The 16,291-nt window shown below is 51.1% G+C and overlaps 1 protein-coding gene across 1 annotated transcript in view; it reads left to right on the top strand.

Moving 5' to 3' along the window:
* Positions 1–6,315: 6,315 nt before the first annotated feature.
* The window catches only part of FLI1 (Fli-1 proto-oncogene, ETS transcription factor), a 112,981-nt gene continuing 103,005 nt past the window's right edge, over positions 6,316–16,291 (top strand). The window contains exon 1 of the mRNA XM_065881623.1: positions 6,316–6,439. Within this exon, the coding sequence (XP_065737695.1) occupies positions 6,422–6,439 (18 nt within the window). The 5' untranslated portion in view covers positions 6,316–6,421. The remainder of the gene's footprint in view (positions 6,440–16,291) is intronic.

The following is a 16,291-nucleotide window of genomic DNA, read 5'->3' as shown; positions in this document are numbered from 1 at the left end:
CCTCCTGTTTCTCTCAAGGGAAATCTGTGGACACCAAGTAGCATCTTCCCTGCCTGTGGTCTGAAGGAGTCCACATAGTCACTTTGGGGAAGCCAGGTTTTGGAGGCTTGGCCGGGAAGGGCTGTTTAATCTATCAGTGATGAATGAATGAAAAACGAGTCAATCAATGGACGGGTAATCAGTAAACGGATGGGTGCCTCCCAGGAGGTGGCAGAGCAGACACAGACTTCAGCGAGCTCGGTTCGCGGCGTCCAGGTTTCCTGGGGGGTTATGGGCGCGGTAACCCCTCCCACCCCACCGCTCCCAGGACGCGGGGCGCAGCTGACCCGGCTCTCACTCCCGGCTCTGCCCCGAGGGCCGCGAAGGGCCCCGGGGCGGGGCGCTGCAGTCTATCTCCCATCCACTGGGACCCCCGAGCCTGCACACACCCGGGGACCCAAAGGCTTAAGGATGACCCAGAGGGGCAAGTGGGAGCCCGGGAGCCTGACCCAGGCCAAGAGTCAGAGAGAAAGCAAACGGGCCCCGGCGAGTGGAGGGAGCCGCTGGGGGAGGGGGAGAGGGGCGGCAGTCTACGAGCTCCGGCCGCCAGGGGAGCCGCTCGCCGCAGGAGCTCCTTTCAAGGGGAAAAAATGGATTTTTCGGCAGCCACAAAGTTTGTATTGTTGCACAAAGAGGTGCATTGATGAGGTCGGGAGGTCTGCGTGGCGGTGACAATCTTGGGTCTGTTCCGCAGGCTCCCTACGCCTACCATTTGCCAGAGGGGCACAAACAGTCTCTGGCCGCCAAGCCCCGGCCATCCCGCCTCAGCACTCGGCTCCGATATTATTGGCAAACACAGCAGGTCCAGGCGCCCGGGGCCCCAGGAGCCAGGAGACTAGCCGGGCCCTGGGGAATCAAGGGTGCCCACTCCACCCGGGCAGCGATCTGGGTTCCAAGTGCTCAAGGAGGACCGCGCAGGAGAGAGCGTAGGGCGGATTTGAGGCTGGAAAGAGCAAGAGAAAGGTGAAAAGGGGGAGAGCATTGTATTTGTACTAACTTATTTAATATTAATAACAACGCTAGGAGGTGGTCCATTTTGCAGATGAGAAACTGAGGCATTGAGAGGTTAATGTAATCTAGCTTACAAGGGGCAGAGCCAAGATACAAACAATAAGGGCGAAGTTGTGCTGACCGCCAAGCGAGTTCTAGACACTCACTCCATCTTTACCACAGCCCTTTGAGGTAGATCCTATTATAAAGCCAACGTTCAGATGCGACATTGAAGCACAGAGAGGTTAAGGAACTTGTCCAAGGCCACAGAGCTGGTAAATGCAGAGCTAGAATATAAACCCAAGGAGCCGGGTTTCCCAATGCGAATGTTCGACCAGGACGTTCCACTTGCAGGTATCGGGGAGAGGCAGGAGACCCAGTGGAGGAAACCTGACCATGTCCTTGCGAGGTGCCCGCACTGGGCAAAGCACTTGGCAATTCCAGCGCCAGGAGCACATCCCCGAAGACCTCTCGCCGCCCCACTAGAGACTGGCAGGGTCCCCCACTTTCCCTCTTTACGAGTCTCCCAGACTCCTTGTTCTCGCTCCCCCTCCAACCAGCGTGCTGGTTCAGCCCACGCTGCATTCTGGGGGAGACTCCCCCCAACCAGAGGAAAAGAGGCTGGTAGCCCCCGAATGTTCGCAACGGCACGGCCCAGGGGCAGCATCTGGCCGGCAGGTCCTGAAACGGCGTTTCAAGGACACAGGTCTGTACTTTGCATGCTGTTTGGGGCGGCTGGGAGGCAGGGCGGCTGGAGATTTGGAAAGGCTGAATTCTCCCTTCCCCCAAAGCCCCCGTCTAGGCGCCGCCACCGGGTGAGGGTCCCGGCACCTGGCTGGTCTCCACCTCTTGTCAGCCTGCGCTCTCTGGTCAGTCTCGGACTCCCTTGGGATTTCCTCCTCGACGCCGCGTGGTCTGGGGACCCGGCCCCGGAGCGCCAGGGGCTCGGGGCGCAGAGACCCTCCCCCTCCCGGGCCCTCCCGCCGCCGCGGCCTCCCACGTAGCGTTTTGAACCCTCTTGGCGCTAAGGCAAGAACGAGCGTGGGGAGCGGGCCGGGCCAGCAGAGGCTCTAAATCTTCCTTCAATCTGTGAGTCGATGAAGTCTGAGAAACAAATTCAAAGCAGGCGCGCCTGCAGAGCCTTCCTGCAGAAATATTCCCCGGCATTCAAGCGCATCCAGGGGCGGCTCGAGCTGCCTTGTTTGGCTAAGGTCAGACGAGACTCGAGTTCTCCAATAAAAATAAATCTCAAATTAATTATGGCCTCGAGCGAGGGGCCAGACACTTGAAGCTGCAGTTGTGCAGTCTGGAGTTTTGGCGCTCGTTCGCCCATCCCTCCCCCGCGCGCCCTCCCCCACCCCCCTTGCCAGCTCGAATACCCGCCGAGGCCGCCGGACCGGAGGGGCCGGGAGGAGGGAGGACGAAAGGGGAAGGACCCGCCCGAGACGCCCTGCCAAGCCTGGCATCTTTCGGGGTTTCAAGTGACCGGAGGTCCCGAGGTCTGGAGGCACCCCAGGGACCCGGCTCCGGTTGTCGCGTCCTCCCACCCCCAACCCGGGCTGGGACCGAAGAAGCCCGGGAAGCCGCGTCTGGAAAGTCTTGACCGGGTCAAAAGGGCTGACATTGAGCGAGCCAAGACACGTTTCACCCCGCCGCTCCCCTCCCGGGGGAAGCAGGACTTCCGCATCTTTGAAAATATTGTCAAGTGCGGATGGTGCGAGGCAAGTCGCCCCACCACAGTTGCAATGAAAATGCTCCAAGTCCAAAGGTTCCCTGAGTGCTCGCCCCCGTGGGCATGCGTTCTGCAAGTGACCTTAGACTCAGAAATGTGTGGTGGGCTCTTTTGTTGGTTCGCCCCCCGCAGCCCCGACCCCCGGTTGCTGGCTTTTGTTTTCAGTGCGGGTTCGGCTGTGAGCTTCCCCTGACTTGAAAGCCAGCCGGGGCTGGTGGAGTGGGCAGGACGGTATTGGGCATCAGCTCCTGGTCACCAGCCCTGCCCAGTCTGGGAAAGGGAGAGGCAGGACAGTCTCTGGTGAGCCAGGAAAGAGGGTGTGAGCAAATGCGTGGGCTGGGGTAACCAGCCCCTAGCTGGGCCAGGAGAAGGGAGAGGAGGGGGAGGGGAGAGGGCAGAAGGGGGGTGAGGAGAGAGAAGGGGAAGGATTCCCCCTCCCCAGCTCCAGGACCGTTTTCATCTGTAGCTGCTTCACCACAGGCTCTCTATCAATTTGTCTCAATGCAAACATTCGAAATATTCTCTTTGGCTGCTCGTGAAAACAATGTGAGCTGCCAGGATCAAACCATCTTTCCAGATGTCTGGTGGTTACCACATTAAACAGGGCAGACTTGTTTACTGTTGTGTTTGGTTAGGGCTTTTTTCCCCCTTCAGGATTTAAAAAAGCAGCAGCAGCAGTGGAGTGGGACATCAAACCCAGAGTTACATAAGTGGGCAGCCCTGCCCACTGCCATGCCAGTGCGGGTCACAGGGAGACTCAGATTCCCTCAGAGGGCTCTTCAGAGTTGGGGGGCTCTTCTTTCTGGGTGGAGGACCTTGTGAATAGACAGGAGCTTCTGACAGAGGGGCTGGTAAACACTCAAAGCCGCGGCCCCAGTGCCAGCCAGTGAGTCACTAAGGGGTGACAGCTGTACCAGTGCCAGCCTCTTCCCCTCCCCACCATCTTCAAAATTACAAAATTGCCAGAAGCTTTGGTTTTACAGGCAGAAACGGAAAGGGCTGTTGAGTTCCACAGCTCACACAGGAGGGCAAGTCCTCCTTTTAATCTAGTTCCACACTGAGTTCTCTCTAGGGGAGAGGCAGCTCCTGCTAAAAGGAGTTGGGGGTACTAGAGATGTTGGGGTGACTTACTGATCAGAGCAGTGAAGCCAATCTGTTATTTGCCAGGCTGGACAGGAGTTGGGAAGAGACACCTGGCCAATGTTTTGCCACAGAGGTGCCTTCTCAAGTATTAGGAAGACCGGGTGTAGAAGGGGGAGACGCTGGCTGGCCTGCAATGGCCTTTAACGGCCTGAGTGTTTGCCCAGCACCAGGAAGGGGGCCTCCGGCGGTAGACTGGAGTTCTCTCTGCCTGAAAGAGGGGGAATGTGGCCGGGGGTGCCGGGTTTCTGGTCAGGTCCGTGTGGGAAGCGGTTTCCCCGCTCCCTTCTGAAAGCCTTGTTGTCGTTTGAAGGTCGGCAGAGTCTGGGCTGAAAAGGAAACAATTTGGGGTTTGAAAGGATGTAATTCATTCTTCCTTTCCCTTTAACCTCTTTCCTCTCTGGAAAGCATGTGGAAACGCTGAAGGGAAGAGAGAGAGGGCGGGCGTCGGGGCCGAGGGGAGGAAAGGGTTAAGCCTGATTTCTTTTAATTGAACTCCAGAACTGGTGGCCCCAGGCAAAGGGGGGGACTGACCCCGCTAGCGGTAACCAGATGTGGCGGTCCCAGGGGAGCCCCCGAGCAGACCCCTGGATTGAGAAGCAGACAGGAGGTGGGGGGGGGCGGCCCGGCCCCCATCCCACCCCCACCCCATCCCCCCACCCCTCTCCCCCGTACGCACACCGAGTCACAATTGCTGGCAAGCTGCACCCGCCACTCCAGGTCTGGTCACGTTCAGACCCGTGTCTGTATTCGAACCCAAAATTGGAGCTGAATTGATGAGACTAATTTCGAGAAGGGGGTGGGGGGAGGGAGGGAGGCCAGCGAGCTCTCGGGCTCAACTGCTCCTGAAGAAATAAAGAATTAATAAGTCACCTTTTTCGCCGCTGTGGACACCCTTTTGAAAATTTTTCTTTCCAATTGACTCGGATCTCCTCTGGATTTTTTTTTCCTCTTTCTCCGGGTGGACTCTTAAATAAAAGTGAGAAAGTCCAAAGCGTGGTCTGGAGAGCGTGGACAAGGTAACCTGTTTCGGAGGAGGTCGGGGAGAAGCGAGTCAGGCCGAGAGCGCCCGGGGGTCCCCTCGCTGCGCCAACTGGAGCGGGCGGCGGCACTGCGGAGGGACCCGGGAGGTCTCCGGGTGGCGGGGCCCGACAAGGCGGGCCGAGGGGAGGTTGGCCTCACGGCGGGGTGGGGATGATGGTCTGGAGCCCCGGCCCCGGGGGTCTCACCCGGGAGAAGTCTGGGTCGGTGTGGGGATGTTGCCTGCTGTGCTTTGGAGACCCGCCGGCCAGCCTGGAGGGATCGTCTCTCCGTAGTGTAGGTTTCTTGGGGCCCAAGGTGGCATTGCATAGGCGGCTTTGACCCGAGTGCCAGGGCTTGGGCCATCGGGTTGGGGTATGTGCCAGGGAGTTGACCCTAGAAGGCGCGGAGCAGTAGTCTGGGGTGCCGCAGGTCCCGGCCCTCGGCGGGCGCCGGGACCTCCCCAGTAGCAGAGGGGCCGAGGCGCTCCTCCCCGCGTGCGTCTCTCCGCTCACAGCTCGCTGGGAGCCGAGTCCACGCCCCCGACTGCCGGGGTCCGTCCGAAACCGCCCCGAGTCCGCGTCGATGGGTGAGCCGCTCCGGGAGTCTGCGCGACTCCGCAGCCGAGGGCCCGAGTGGAAAAATTCCCATTGGATGCACTTTCTAATGGTTGGTCGGCTTCGGTCTGCGTCCGGATCTTCCCGGGCAGTAGGCTCCAGGTTATCCCCAGCCCGAGTAAACTCTCCCGCCCCCCGCCTCCCCCCCAACCCCAGAAAAAGTTTGACTCGGCTGGAAAAAACATTAATGAACGTATCTGTGGGAAGAAACGGAAAGTGAATGAGTCAGGAGGGCCACCTTCGGCCAACGGCCCCTGGAAAGGAAGGAGGCCAAAGGCGTTCGGTGTTGGACTTTGGGGGAAGGTGTGGGGGGAGGCATGCAGACTGCGGGAATCAGGGCGCGGGCGCTGGGCGTGGACCCCGGCATTGTTCCCAGCTCGCTGTTATCTCCCGGGAGCAAGTATCCTGTGGGCGCAGCGCATGAATGTATCTGGGCATCTCCGCGTGTATTTATATAGTGTGTGTGATGCGAAAAGCAGGACCCGCGGAGGGGAGGAAGAGGGGGTGTGAGGGGGGGAGAGGGAAGACGAGGGAGAGCAGAGGGGAGAGAAGAGAAGAGAGAGGAGAGCGAGAGACAGAGAGAGGAGAGAGAGAGAGAGAGAGAGAGAGAGAGAGAGATAGGACTTCCTCCCCATTCGCAAAGTGAAGTCACTTCCCAAAATTAGCTGAAAAAAAGTTTCATCCGGTTAACTGTCTCTTTTTCGCTCCGCTACAACAACAAACGTGCACAGGGGAGCGAGGGCAGGGCGCTCGCGGGGGGCACGCAGGGAGGGCCCAGGGCGCCAGAGAGGCCGCGCCGGGCTAATCCGAAGGGGCTGCGAGGTCAGGCTGTAACCGGGTCAATGTGTGGAATATTGGGGGGCTCGGCTGCAGACTTGGCCAAATGGACGGGACTATTAAGGTAAGCGACCGGGCGGTGGGCGCGGAGCGCTGGGGTCTGCCGGGGCGGCGAGGCGGCGGGCAGGCTGGGCGCGGGGCGCCGGGGTCCCGGAAGACGTGGCCACTCTCCCTTCCTTCCGCGCCCCGGCTTCGCGCCGTCTCCTCCCGCGCTCGTGTGGCGAGTCTCGCAGGCGGGGGCGAGCCGCCGGGCTCCCCGCCGAGGGCGATCTCCCCCGCACCCCTTGCCCGGAGCGAAGCCCGGCCCCCTCCCACCGCGCTGCCGGCCGGGCTGCGGGCGGCGGCGGCGGCGGCGGCGTGAAACCCGGGGAGCCGGGCGCCGTTCGCAGCCGGGGGCCGGAGACCTCCGGGGCCACCACTCCCACCCGGCGAGCCGGGCACCCCGGCCCCGGCGCTGGGCACCCGCCCGGCTGCCGGCTTCCTCTCCCCCGAGGCCGAAGACGGCGGGGGCGGGCGGGCAGCCGCCAGCAGCCCGGGCCCCTGCCGGGAGGGCCCAGGGGCAGGCAAGTGGATTGCTTGCAGGCGGATCGGGGTGCGAGTGAGTGTCTGGGGCTCTGTGTGCGCGGGCTGCTCCAGATGGAAGCCCTGTTTACATGTCAGCGCGGGCCGGTTTCCCTTCCTCTTGGTACTTCTGTTGCCGGGCTCTCGGCGCTCGGGAGCTGCCGGCTTCTCGGGACTAACGGGCCGGCCTCGCCGCTCCTCCGCCGGGGCATCTTTTTCCCGGCCGGTCCGCGCCGCTCCGCACGCCCGGCTCCCGCGCTCCGCGCCCGGGCTCCCACCGGCCTCTCGAAGAGGGTCCCGCGCCTGCGGAGCCGCTCCTCCTAAAGTGAGCGGCCCTGAGCCGGCGGCCCGGACGACTGCCTACTACCCCCCAGCCCCTAGCCTCACCCCGCGCCTCGCGCCTGGGTCCACGTTACCAAGTGCAGGCCAGAGGGACGGGTGAGGGTCCGGGTTTCACCGCAGACTTCACGAGGGTTGACTGCCTGCTCCCTCTGGAAGGGGGAAGTGGAGCCAGAAGCAGAGAGGAGGGACAGCCCCTAATGAGACTGGCCTTAAGAGGCCCGAGAGGAATGAATGGGACCGGCAGTTGGCTGCGAGGCTGTCCCCCAACACCAAGCCCGAGTCGGTCTGGAAAAGCTATTAGGCTGGTGAGGTGGGGACTGGCAAAGCCCGCCATTCCCAGAACCCAGAGGAATCAAGTCTTTGCTCAGGGCTGAGGAAGAGGATGTTGGGCTTGGAGAATTCAGGAGATTTTTATCATTTGGGTGGGGTAGTGGTTTTTATTTTCTAAGTTTTTTTTTCTCTCTCTCTCTGAAAGTTTGAAATATGCTGACTTAAGTAAAAGGCACCAACAGCAGGAACTTGAAAATGTGGAGATGAGATTACTGATTGTATTGGGTTGAAGGGAGCCTCTGTGAGCCTGGGTTCCTCCAGTTTAAAGTGCATGGGTGAGAGGGCATTCCTGTAGGGAGGTGGTTACCCATCGGTCATTTCATGCCAGTTTCTCTTCTCATTGGTGGGTGCGTGCAAGTGTCTCAGTATCCCTGGTTTAGTAATAAGATGCTCCGCTCCAGAAAACTTCCCTCTCACTAGGAGGCTTGCCACTTACCCAGAAGGCCCCCAGCTGACCCGGAAGGGTGGTAAGATGGCTCCAGGGTCTTGATGTGGACACCCTAAGGAGAAGTGAAGCAATATCTCCCCGATGCTCAGACCTCTCGGCACAGGCCCTGAGGGTAAGGAGGAAGCTGTGGTCTGTGAACCCAGGATGTGCTAACCTCTTTAGCTGCATACACAGGGATTGGCATGGCCGTCAAGGAGAACAAGCTTAGACCAGGACCCTGGCACTTCATGCCAGGGTGGGAGTGACAGGATTCCTTCTCACCTGGGTGATGGGGGCCTGTGAGTCCTGTCCAGACCCTCCCCCGGAGCACCCTTGTCTCTGATCCAGGTTGCCTGGCTGGTCTGCTGGTGGGCAGAGCAGTGGCTTTTCAAGCAGGCTTCTTCACTGCCCAGCGTTCTGAAGGATTGAGTGTTTAGTGTATATTTTGGTATTGAGATTGTGTGAAAGCCACAGTTTCCTGTTCACGGGTGACCTTCGGATCTCGGGGTTCCCAGACCCCAATCCCACATTGGTTCAAATGCTGTGTTTGGAGAAGACAGTGGACAAGGAGAGGCCAGGGGACTTCTGGTCTCTGTGCGAGGATGCACAGTCCATTCAGCCAGTATGAGCTTCAAACTCTTTGTAAAAGTGAAATAGTGGGACTAAATTACCTCTACAATAGTGCCTTTCCAATCCTTTCAGTTCCTAAAATATCACGCTCACATGCTCTTGCAAGAACATGTACCTACATGTCCACGAAATCCAGTTCTAGGCTGAGAGAGGTCAGAAGACACCACATACCATGTCGAATTTGTAGACACAGATTCAGAATGTGTGTTCCCAGTTTGAATGGCCTTGACAAGTCATCTTCGACTAATTCTGGCATGTGATTTTTATGCACCTGCGTATTTCTTCCTCATATATGAAGCATACTTATATTTCAAAATACCTCTGGGTCTCATCACTGGGGACCTGTTTGGTCCAGAATGCCAGGGAAGTCTGAATTCCTTTGCAGAAGCTTTTTACTTTGTGCGTAATTTGCACAACTTCGTGTGATTACAAAATCTTAACTTCATCACCCTTGTTATAGTAAGTCCTTCTGTATTACGCTCTCTTCTCCTCTCCAAGAAAGTCTCCTGGGAAGGCTCCGAGCATCACGGTGGGAGCACCAAAATTTGCAGGAGGCCTTCTACTGTTCTTCTGCCACAGATAAGTTAGCCTAAATATTAAACAACACCCTGTACCACCCTGCTCCCCACGGTGATGGTATCAGTTGTTGAAAAGCACGTGATACTGGTTGCTGCCTTAAGAATGACCTGGTTTCCAAAACTGCACCTTAGTTCTAGGCAGTCTTCAATTGAATCTCCTTATTTCATCTAGGGAAGCTTGATTCAGTCAATGCACATTGTACCATTAAAGATGGGGAAACAGTCAGAGAAAATGCAGACCTGGTGAATGAAATAGGGAAATGAACTGGGGACTCCGAGTCAGAAAACCTGGGTTCATTCTCAGTTCTGCTGCTCAGTTGCTGCGTGTCCTATAGCAAGGCACTAAGCTCCTGGAGGCTCAGTTTTCTCATCTGTAAAATGGGGCCAAAGAACCTCCTTACCATAGGTCACAGTAAGGATTCAATGAAGTTTGGTACCTTCGTTGACTGTACATTAGTTGAATTTCTCCTTGGGGACAGGGCTTGTGGGGATCGATTGGCCAGAAAATTAGATCATAGGTATGGATTTATTATAATAGGTATTTCATTAATGCTATGAATCTTAATTAGGGGTCTCTTATGTTCCAAGGCTCTGGTTTATGTGTTGAGGATAAAACAGGGGTCAAAACCCTGCTGGAATTTACACTGTGGCGGAGGTGACAGACACATAAATAAATAATTCTATGTCCAGGGTGATACAACTTCTGAAGAACAGTAAATCAGGTTAGGGAATAGAAAGCGATGTGGTTGTGTCAGCCAGAATGGTCAGGGAGGATGCTTGCAATGAAGTGGCAGTTGGGCAGAGATACTATCAGCTTTCACCCTTTACCTCGGCATCACACAACCAGTGCATGTTGGGAGAGCAGAATGGGAAAGGAGGGTTGAGGTGACAGCTGGGCTTTGAAAACCAGCAGAGTCAATGAGCCAGACTGGCCCAGGCTGCAGGTTACCACTGACAGTGCATGTCCAGACGGGAAACTTCAGGATGGGATCCCGGGAGAAAGCAGTAGAGAGATGGATACCCGGGAACAAAGACTTTACTTCTGTCATTAGACGTGGATGCTGTCTTCACTCTGAGAGTGAACCGCTCACCCACCTGCATCTTTTTTTTTTTTTTTTTTAACCTTCGTAGCGCCTAGATTCACGAGAACTCCAGGCGAAACAGGCTGTGTCTTTTTCTCTGTCCCGTGACCACATAGAATTGCCTCCCTCGGGGAGTTACCCGACGATGAATCCTATTTGTTTGCGAATAATTTCTACCACTTCGGCTGCCGTGCAACTTCAAGTTTTCAGGTTTGCAACTTTAGAGCTTTAGAGCTTATTTAGCTGCATATCCTCCTTTTATGAGAAGGGAAACTGAGGCCCAGAGTTTACTGAATTATCCAAGATCACATGGCTGACTAGTGACAGAGTCAAGGTGAGAATGCAGGGCTCCTAACCCTCAGGCTAGTGTTCTTTCCACTATACCATGAACATTTTATTTGCTTTCTTTACATTTTTATGAGTTATAGAACCCTGGGGGCAGTGTGTTTCTGTGTGTGTGCGTGTGTGTGTGCGAAAGAGAAACAGACAGACAGACAGAGGGACAGAAACAGAGACGCACAGAGAGGGACAGAGACAGAGAGATAAGGTTTTAAAAAATATCATGGAGAATCTGACTCTTTAGACTAAAGACACTTCTGTTATTTAATGAAAAATGTACTGCTACCATCTTGAATTATTTCCATAATTCATAAGAAAATCCCAAATTTCTGAATAGGATTTTTACATAATATATATTTTTTATTTTTCCAAAATAAACCCTTCTCTTTCTGTAGACAAACAAGGTCTCCATAATCAGGAGACAACAAAAAATAGAGTATTTTACTTAAATAGCCAATAGGCCGCTCTACAGACCAGGGACAGGTGGGCTGAATTCCTATTTCAATTCTTTTAATAATTGAACATTTGACTATTTAAATAAAATATATTCAGATGCATTAGAACATATCTTGTGGCCCAAGATATGTAGTCTGTGTATTAAGTAGGTCTTCAATAATAACCACATTATGTAAGATTTAAGATTTCGATGCCTCTTTCTCTTTGGGGTCAACCAGTTAATTTGGTATTGGTTTTGAAAGGTGGTTGATTTAAACCAAACCTCTTTTTTAGAAATGTAATATTAGACAAATGCTAGCATTGAGTTGCCCCAGCCAAAAAAAAAAAAAAAAAAAAAGAGTTGGGAAAATTTGATGATGATGAACCACCAGGCAGGATTTCGAATGGTCTGAGGCCTTTATCCTCCCTCAAACGTCAGAAGATATCCCCAAATTGTAGGTCAACACTCAGGCCATCGGCAAGGTCCTCGTCTTCTGTGGGAAAAGTCTCATTCTACCTGAAGCTTGATAGAAAGATTTTCAGATTAGGGTCCAACTGTCTAGAGTTAGAATGAAAAACAAACCCCTACTATTTTCATTCATTTGAGACATGCAGTTGCATTATGTAGGTATAGAATATTTTTTCTGTTTCGTTTAGTTTTGAATAACAAGACTTTCCTTTTTTGGCCTGTCTTGAAACAGTCTTTCTATCTTTTGTTTGTTGTTTTGTGACAAACTGAGAAGACTAAAGGCCATTGGCCACTATCTACACACACACACACACACACACACACACACACACACATCTCACAAAATCTTCAACCAGCCATAATAGCATTTTTGGAAATCTCAGAGCTGTGTAGGTGTCTTTCTCTCTGCAGAAGACTACACACTGTTTCATTTTCTGTTGCTTTAATGATGTTTATCTATAGTGTTCATCCCATTCATGTGCTAATTCATCAGTGGGACAGTATTACTAAGTGATGTCACTCTAATTCTTCTACTGACCTGATAGACCCAACATCAGTAGCCCACGGACTTTGAGATGTTTCCCCGGAGGCAATGGATGGGGTGTGTCTATCCCAACATTATCACCTGTAGGACCAATATCTTGGACATTTGACAGAATTAGACAATCTATGGAATAACCCTTTTCCGTACAAAGCTAGCTGGCCTTATGGGAATTTGTCATCTTAATCCCATTGGCATCGTTAGCTGATGCCAGCTGTAGCAATGTAGGTCAGTAGGTCTGCTGCATGGCTGTTAGGCAGGAGCTGAACTAGCTATTAAATGCTATCAAGGGCTTCCCTGGTGGCCCAGTGGTTGAGAGTCCGCCTGCCGATGCAGGGGATGCGGGTTCGTGCCCTGGTCCGGGAAGATCCCACATGCCACGGAGCGGCTGGGCCCGTGAGCCATGGCCGCTGAGCCTGCACGTCCAGAGCCTGTGCTCCGCAACGGGAGAGGCCGCAACAGTGAGAGGACCGCGTACCGCAAAAAAAAAAAAAAAAATGCTATCAAGACACCAGGCTGGTGGCAAAAGGGCTGCCGCCCTCGAGACAGAGCAGGAGGAGAAGCCGTGTGTGTGTGTGTGTGTGTGTGTGTGTGTGTGTGTGTGTGTGTGTGTGTTTGCACAGCAGAATGCAGTAGTGTTCTGCTAGCCTCAAGGAACGAAAGAGCAATTTCAACTGGAGAGACACAGAAAGACCGAATAATGAGAGTTATGTGTTTAGTCCCTTCTGTTTACAAAGTACTTTCACATACACCCTTGCATTTAATCCTCAAAACAACCCTATGGGAAGTAATATTGTCACAACTCTGTTTTATCGGGGAGAAATGAAGGTTCAGAGAGGTTAGGTAACTTGCCTAAGATGACAGCTAATAGGTGACAGATTTGGTTTTCGAGCCCAGGGTTTCTGTTTACAGAATACTTGTTTTTGTCTACACACCAGTCACACTGCCTCTTGGCTTTGAAGGATGGGTAGGACTTGCCCAGGAAGATATGGTTCAGGGGCTTTCTAGGAAAGTGGAATACTTTTGTTGCGGGGGGGGGGTGGGGGCATATGAAGGAGAAGGTAAGAGTGGAAATATTGGGTGGAATTAGATTATGGACGACCTTAAATACCATAAGAAAGAACTTGGGTCTTACCAAATACATAGAAAGGAGGAATCACAAAATTTTTAATAGAGGGATGATCTAGGTAATTGTACAAATTTCAGAAGACTTCCTGTTCTCATCCTGCTCCTTAAGAAATGGAGATGGAAGCAGCTGCATCACTTATCAGAGGCCATAAGAAGTGAGCAGCAGAAAGGATTAGAAAACCAGTGATAAATTCAGGCCCCCAGACCATGCTATCAGCTGTGTTTAAAGATGTTTGTTTATTAAATATGGAGTCAAGAGAGGGAGGAGAAACTCTGTTTCACCAGATCTCATAAAAGTGTGATTATCCTTTCCCTCCTTTGATTGTGTGTTCTTTCGTAGTTGTTCTAGAGATTTCACCACAAGCTGTCTTTTCAACGGGGGCCATCTATCCTGGGCTACCACTTTAGTTCCTTTTGAGAATGAGTTAGCAGAGAGTAAGTGAGAAGAGACAAAAGGAAAAGTTGTTTCCCTGAAACTCAAATCCAATTTCTATGGAAATTCAGACAGATCTGACAGACTTTCATCGGTTTGCTGGGCCCGTCACCGCACTTAGAAATACTGACATTGCACCCAAGCAAACCCAAAACTCAGAGAGTTATCACCATCTTTCCAAGCAGGATCAGAGATTATGTGTTCAGATGCACTTTCAGATAATTCAGATCAACTTTATAACAGCTTCAAAATGGCTTATACCCACAAAAATGAACCAAAATACTGAATATTTGAGACAGTCCCCATCTTTGGGGAGCAATGTGCCTGCCATTTAGATCATGATCAAAATTCCAGAGTATGTAATTTTTCAAGCCACTTCCAAGAGAATGCAGACTTGAAATGTGAAATGTGTTCCCCACAGCAGGGCCCATTTACTCAGACAGTGCCATGTGTCCCAGGTAACAAAAGACGGTATGTCACATCCCAGTGCACACTTGCAAGCGGCCAGCATTACAGGTGTCACGGGAACTTGGACTCTGCATTTCTAGACATATGTGGTTTTCTCGTGTCTACTGGAATCTAACATACCAGGAGCAGGGTTGGTAGGTCCGAATATATGGGAATTCACTGATTTTTCACGGGAAGAAGTCTGAGAGTGAACAATGTTGCAATATTGTTCATGTAGCAGAAATGTGAAAACAAACAGGTTAATATAAAATTACTCAGCTCGTGAGTTGTCAGTGCTTTTGCAATCTATATAGATGCATATACTTACATCAAAGTTCTTATGCCTGAGAGTCCTTTTGTCTTCAGGTATTTATCACTTAATTCATATTCGTGCGTTTACTCATTCAACTAAGTGTTGAAAACCATTGCGAGGCACCGTGCACCGCAGAACTCCACATAAATGAACAAGAGCAGGATGCCTTCAGCTGTTTCTTCCAGGCTTCTAGAGAGTAGAAGTTTCTCTGCTTACTGATTTTAAGCTCTGACTATTGGAGTTTCCAAAAGAAGCAGTACTCACTGGGGGAATCTTTATTTGTGGCTTTTTATTATAAGGAAATGTAGGCACATTTTCCCAAGAGTAACACCCAGCTTATAATTTCCATTGACCCTTTATTCTTGGCGATACTAGTCCATTGTATGGACATTTTTGGAAGTCCAGGGTTTCAGCCGAGGAAACTCCTTCTTCTTATTATTCTCCCTTTCTCAGCTCTAATTCCTCTATATATTAATGTAAAGAAAAATGCCATCAGTAAAGTGAAAAGATAAATGAGAAACTGAGAAAAAATATTTCCCATACATCAAACAGAGGGCACGTGTCCTAAGATATAAAGGCCATTTACAAATCAATAAACAAAAGGTAGACCTCTTAGCAGAAAAATAGGCAAAAATGCTACAAATAACTGCTAGAAAAAGGAATGCAAATGGCCCAGAAGCATATGAAAAGAATCTCAAGCATGTATACATTCAAATGAAATTAATGAAGTTCCAACAGTTATTACCTATGAGGATAGCACAGATTAAAACAGCTTAATAATGCCTCATGTTAGAAAGAATAAGGGGAAATGTCGCTCTCTATCCCTGCTGGTGGAACTCTAACTTGCTACACTCATTCTGGAATGCAATTTGGAAACAATTATGGCGATGTTAAGTATTTATACAAATTTGATAATAATTCCAAATCTAAAAATGTATCACACAGACATGTTCACTCGGATACCAAAGATACACATACAAGATGTTTATTGTAGCATTGTTTGAAATGGCCAAAACTGGAAAGAATCTAAACGTCCATCAATACGGAACTAGATAAATAAATTTTAGAAGACTCATATAAAAAAAATCATGCAATTGTTGAACGGAATAAAATCAATTGTCGATATACACTGACTTAGAAAGTTCTCCAAGGTATACTAATACATGGGAAAATGCAAATTACAAAACATGTGGTCCCATTTCTGTAAAAAAAATTGAAAATATTTATTTATTTATTTGTTTGTTTGTTTCTGGATAGACCCTTCCAGAAATTGTCTGTGCATAAATAATCATACATATGTGTGCGTTTTCAATGTTTTGCTTTGTTTTGGTTTTTTGTTTTGGTTTTTTTTAAACAGTGGCTGCCTTTGGGCAGGGAAAAGTAGACTTTTACTTTTCACACTATAAACATGTGGTGTTTGGCTTTTTCAATCACTAGTATATATTACTTTTATAATTTAAAAAACTGATGTAAAAAATGAAGAGGGACAATTAGAAATAGATTTGTAACACGTAAGCTGAGCACCATCATTCTAGCCCCAGTGTGCTGATCTCAGAGATTTGGGGATGCCACTTTCACAGTAAAATATGGAGAAAAATTGTCCAGCCAAGGATCCGGGGACCTGAATTCTAGCTCCAGTTCTACCCCAAACGAGCTCTGAGATCTTAAACAAGTCACTTCACGCCATCAGCATTTGTGTAAATTTCCTCATGTTAAAGATGTTCTCATCTATAAATTGAAGGTACGATTTCAAAAGTTTCTTTTAGCTCCCGTGTTTATAAGACTCTGATCCCAGGCAGGCTTTAAAAACATTTCTTATTTGGGGACGTGGGCGACTGAACTTCTCACAGAAGTTCCATCT

The sequence above is a fragment of the Phocoena phocoena genome, chromosome 8, assembly GCF_963924675.1.
Source record: "Phocoena phocoena chromosome 8, mPhoPho1.1, whole genome shotgun sequence".
Taxonomy (NCBI): domain Eukaryota; kingdom Metazoa; phylum Chordata; class Mammalia; order Artiodactyla; family Phocoenidae; genus Phocoena; species Phocoena phocoena.
This window is presented reverse-complemented; position numbering and strand designations above follow the sequence as displayed.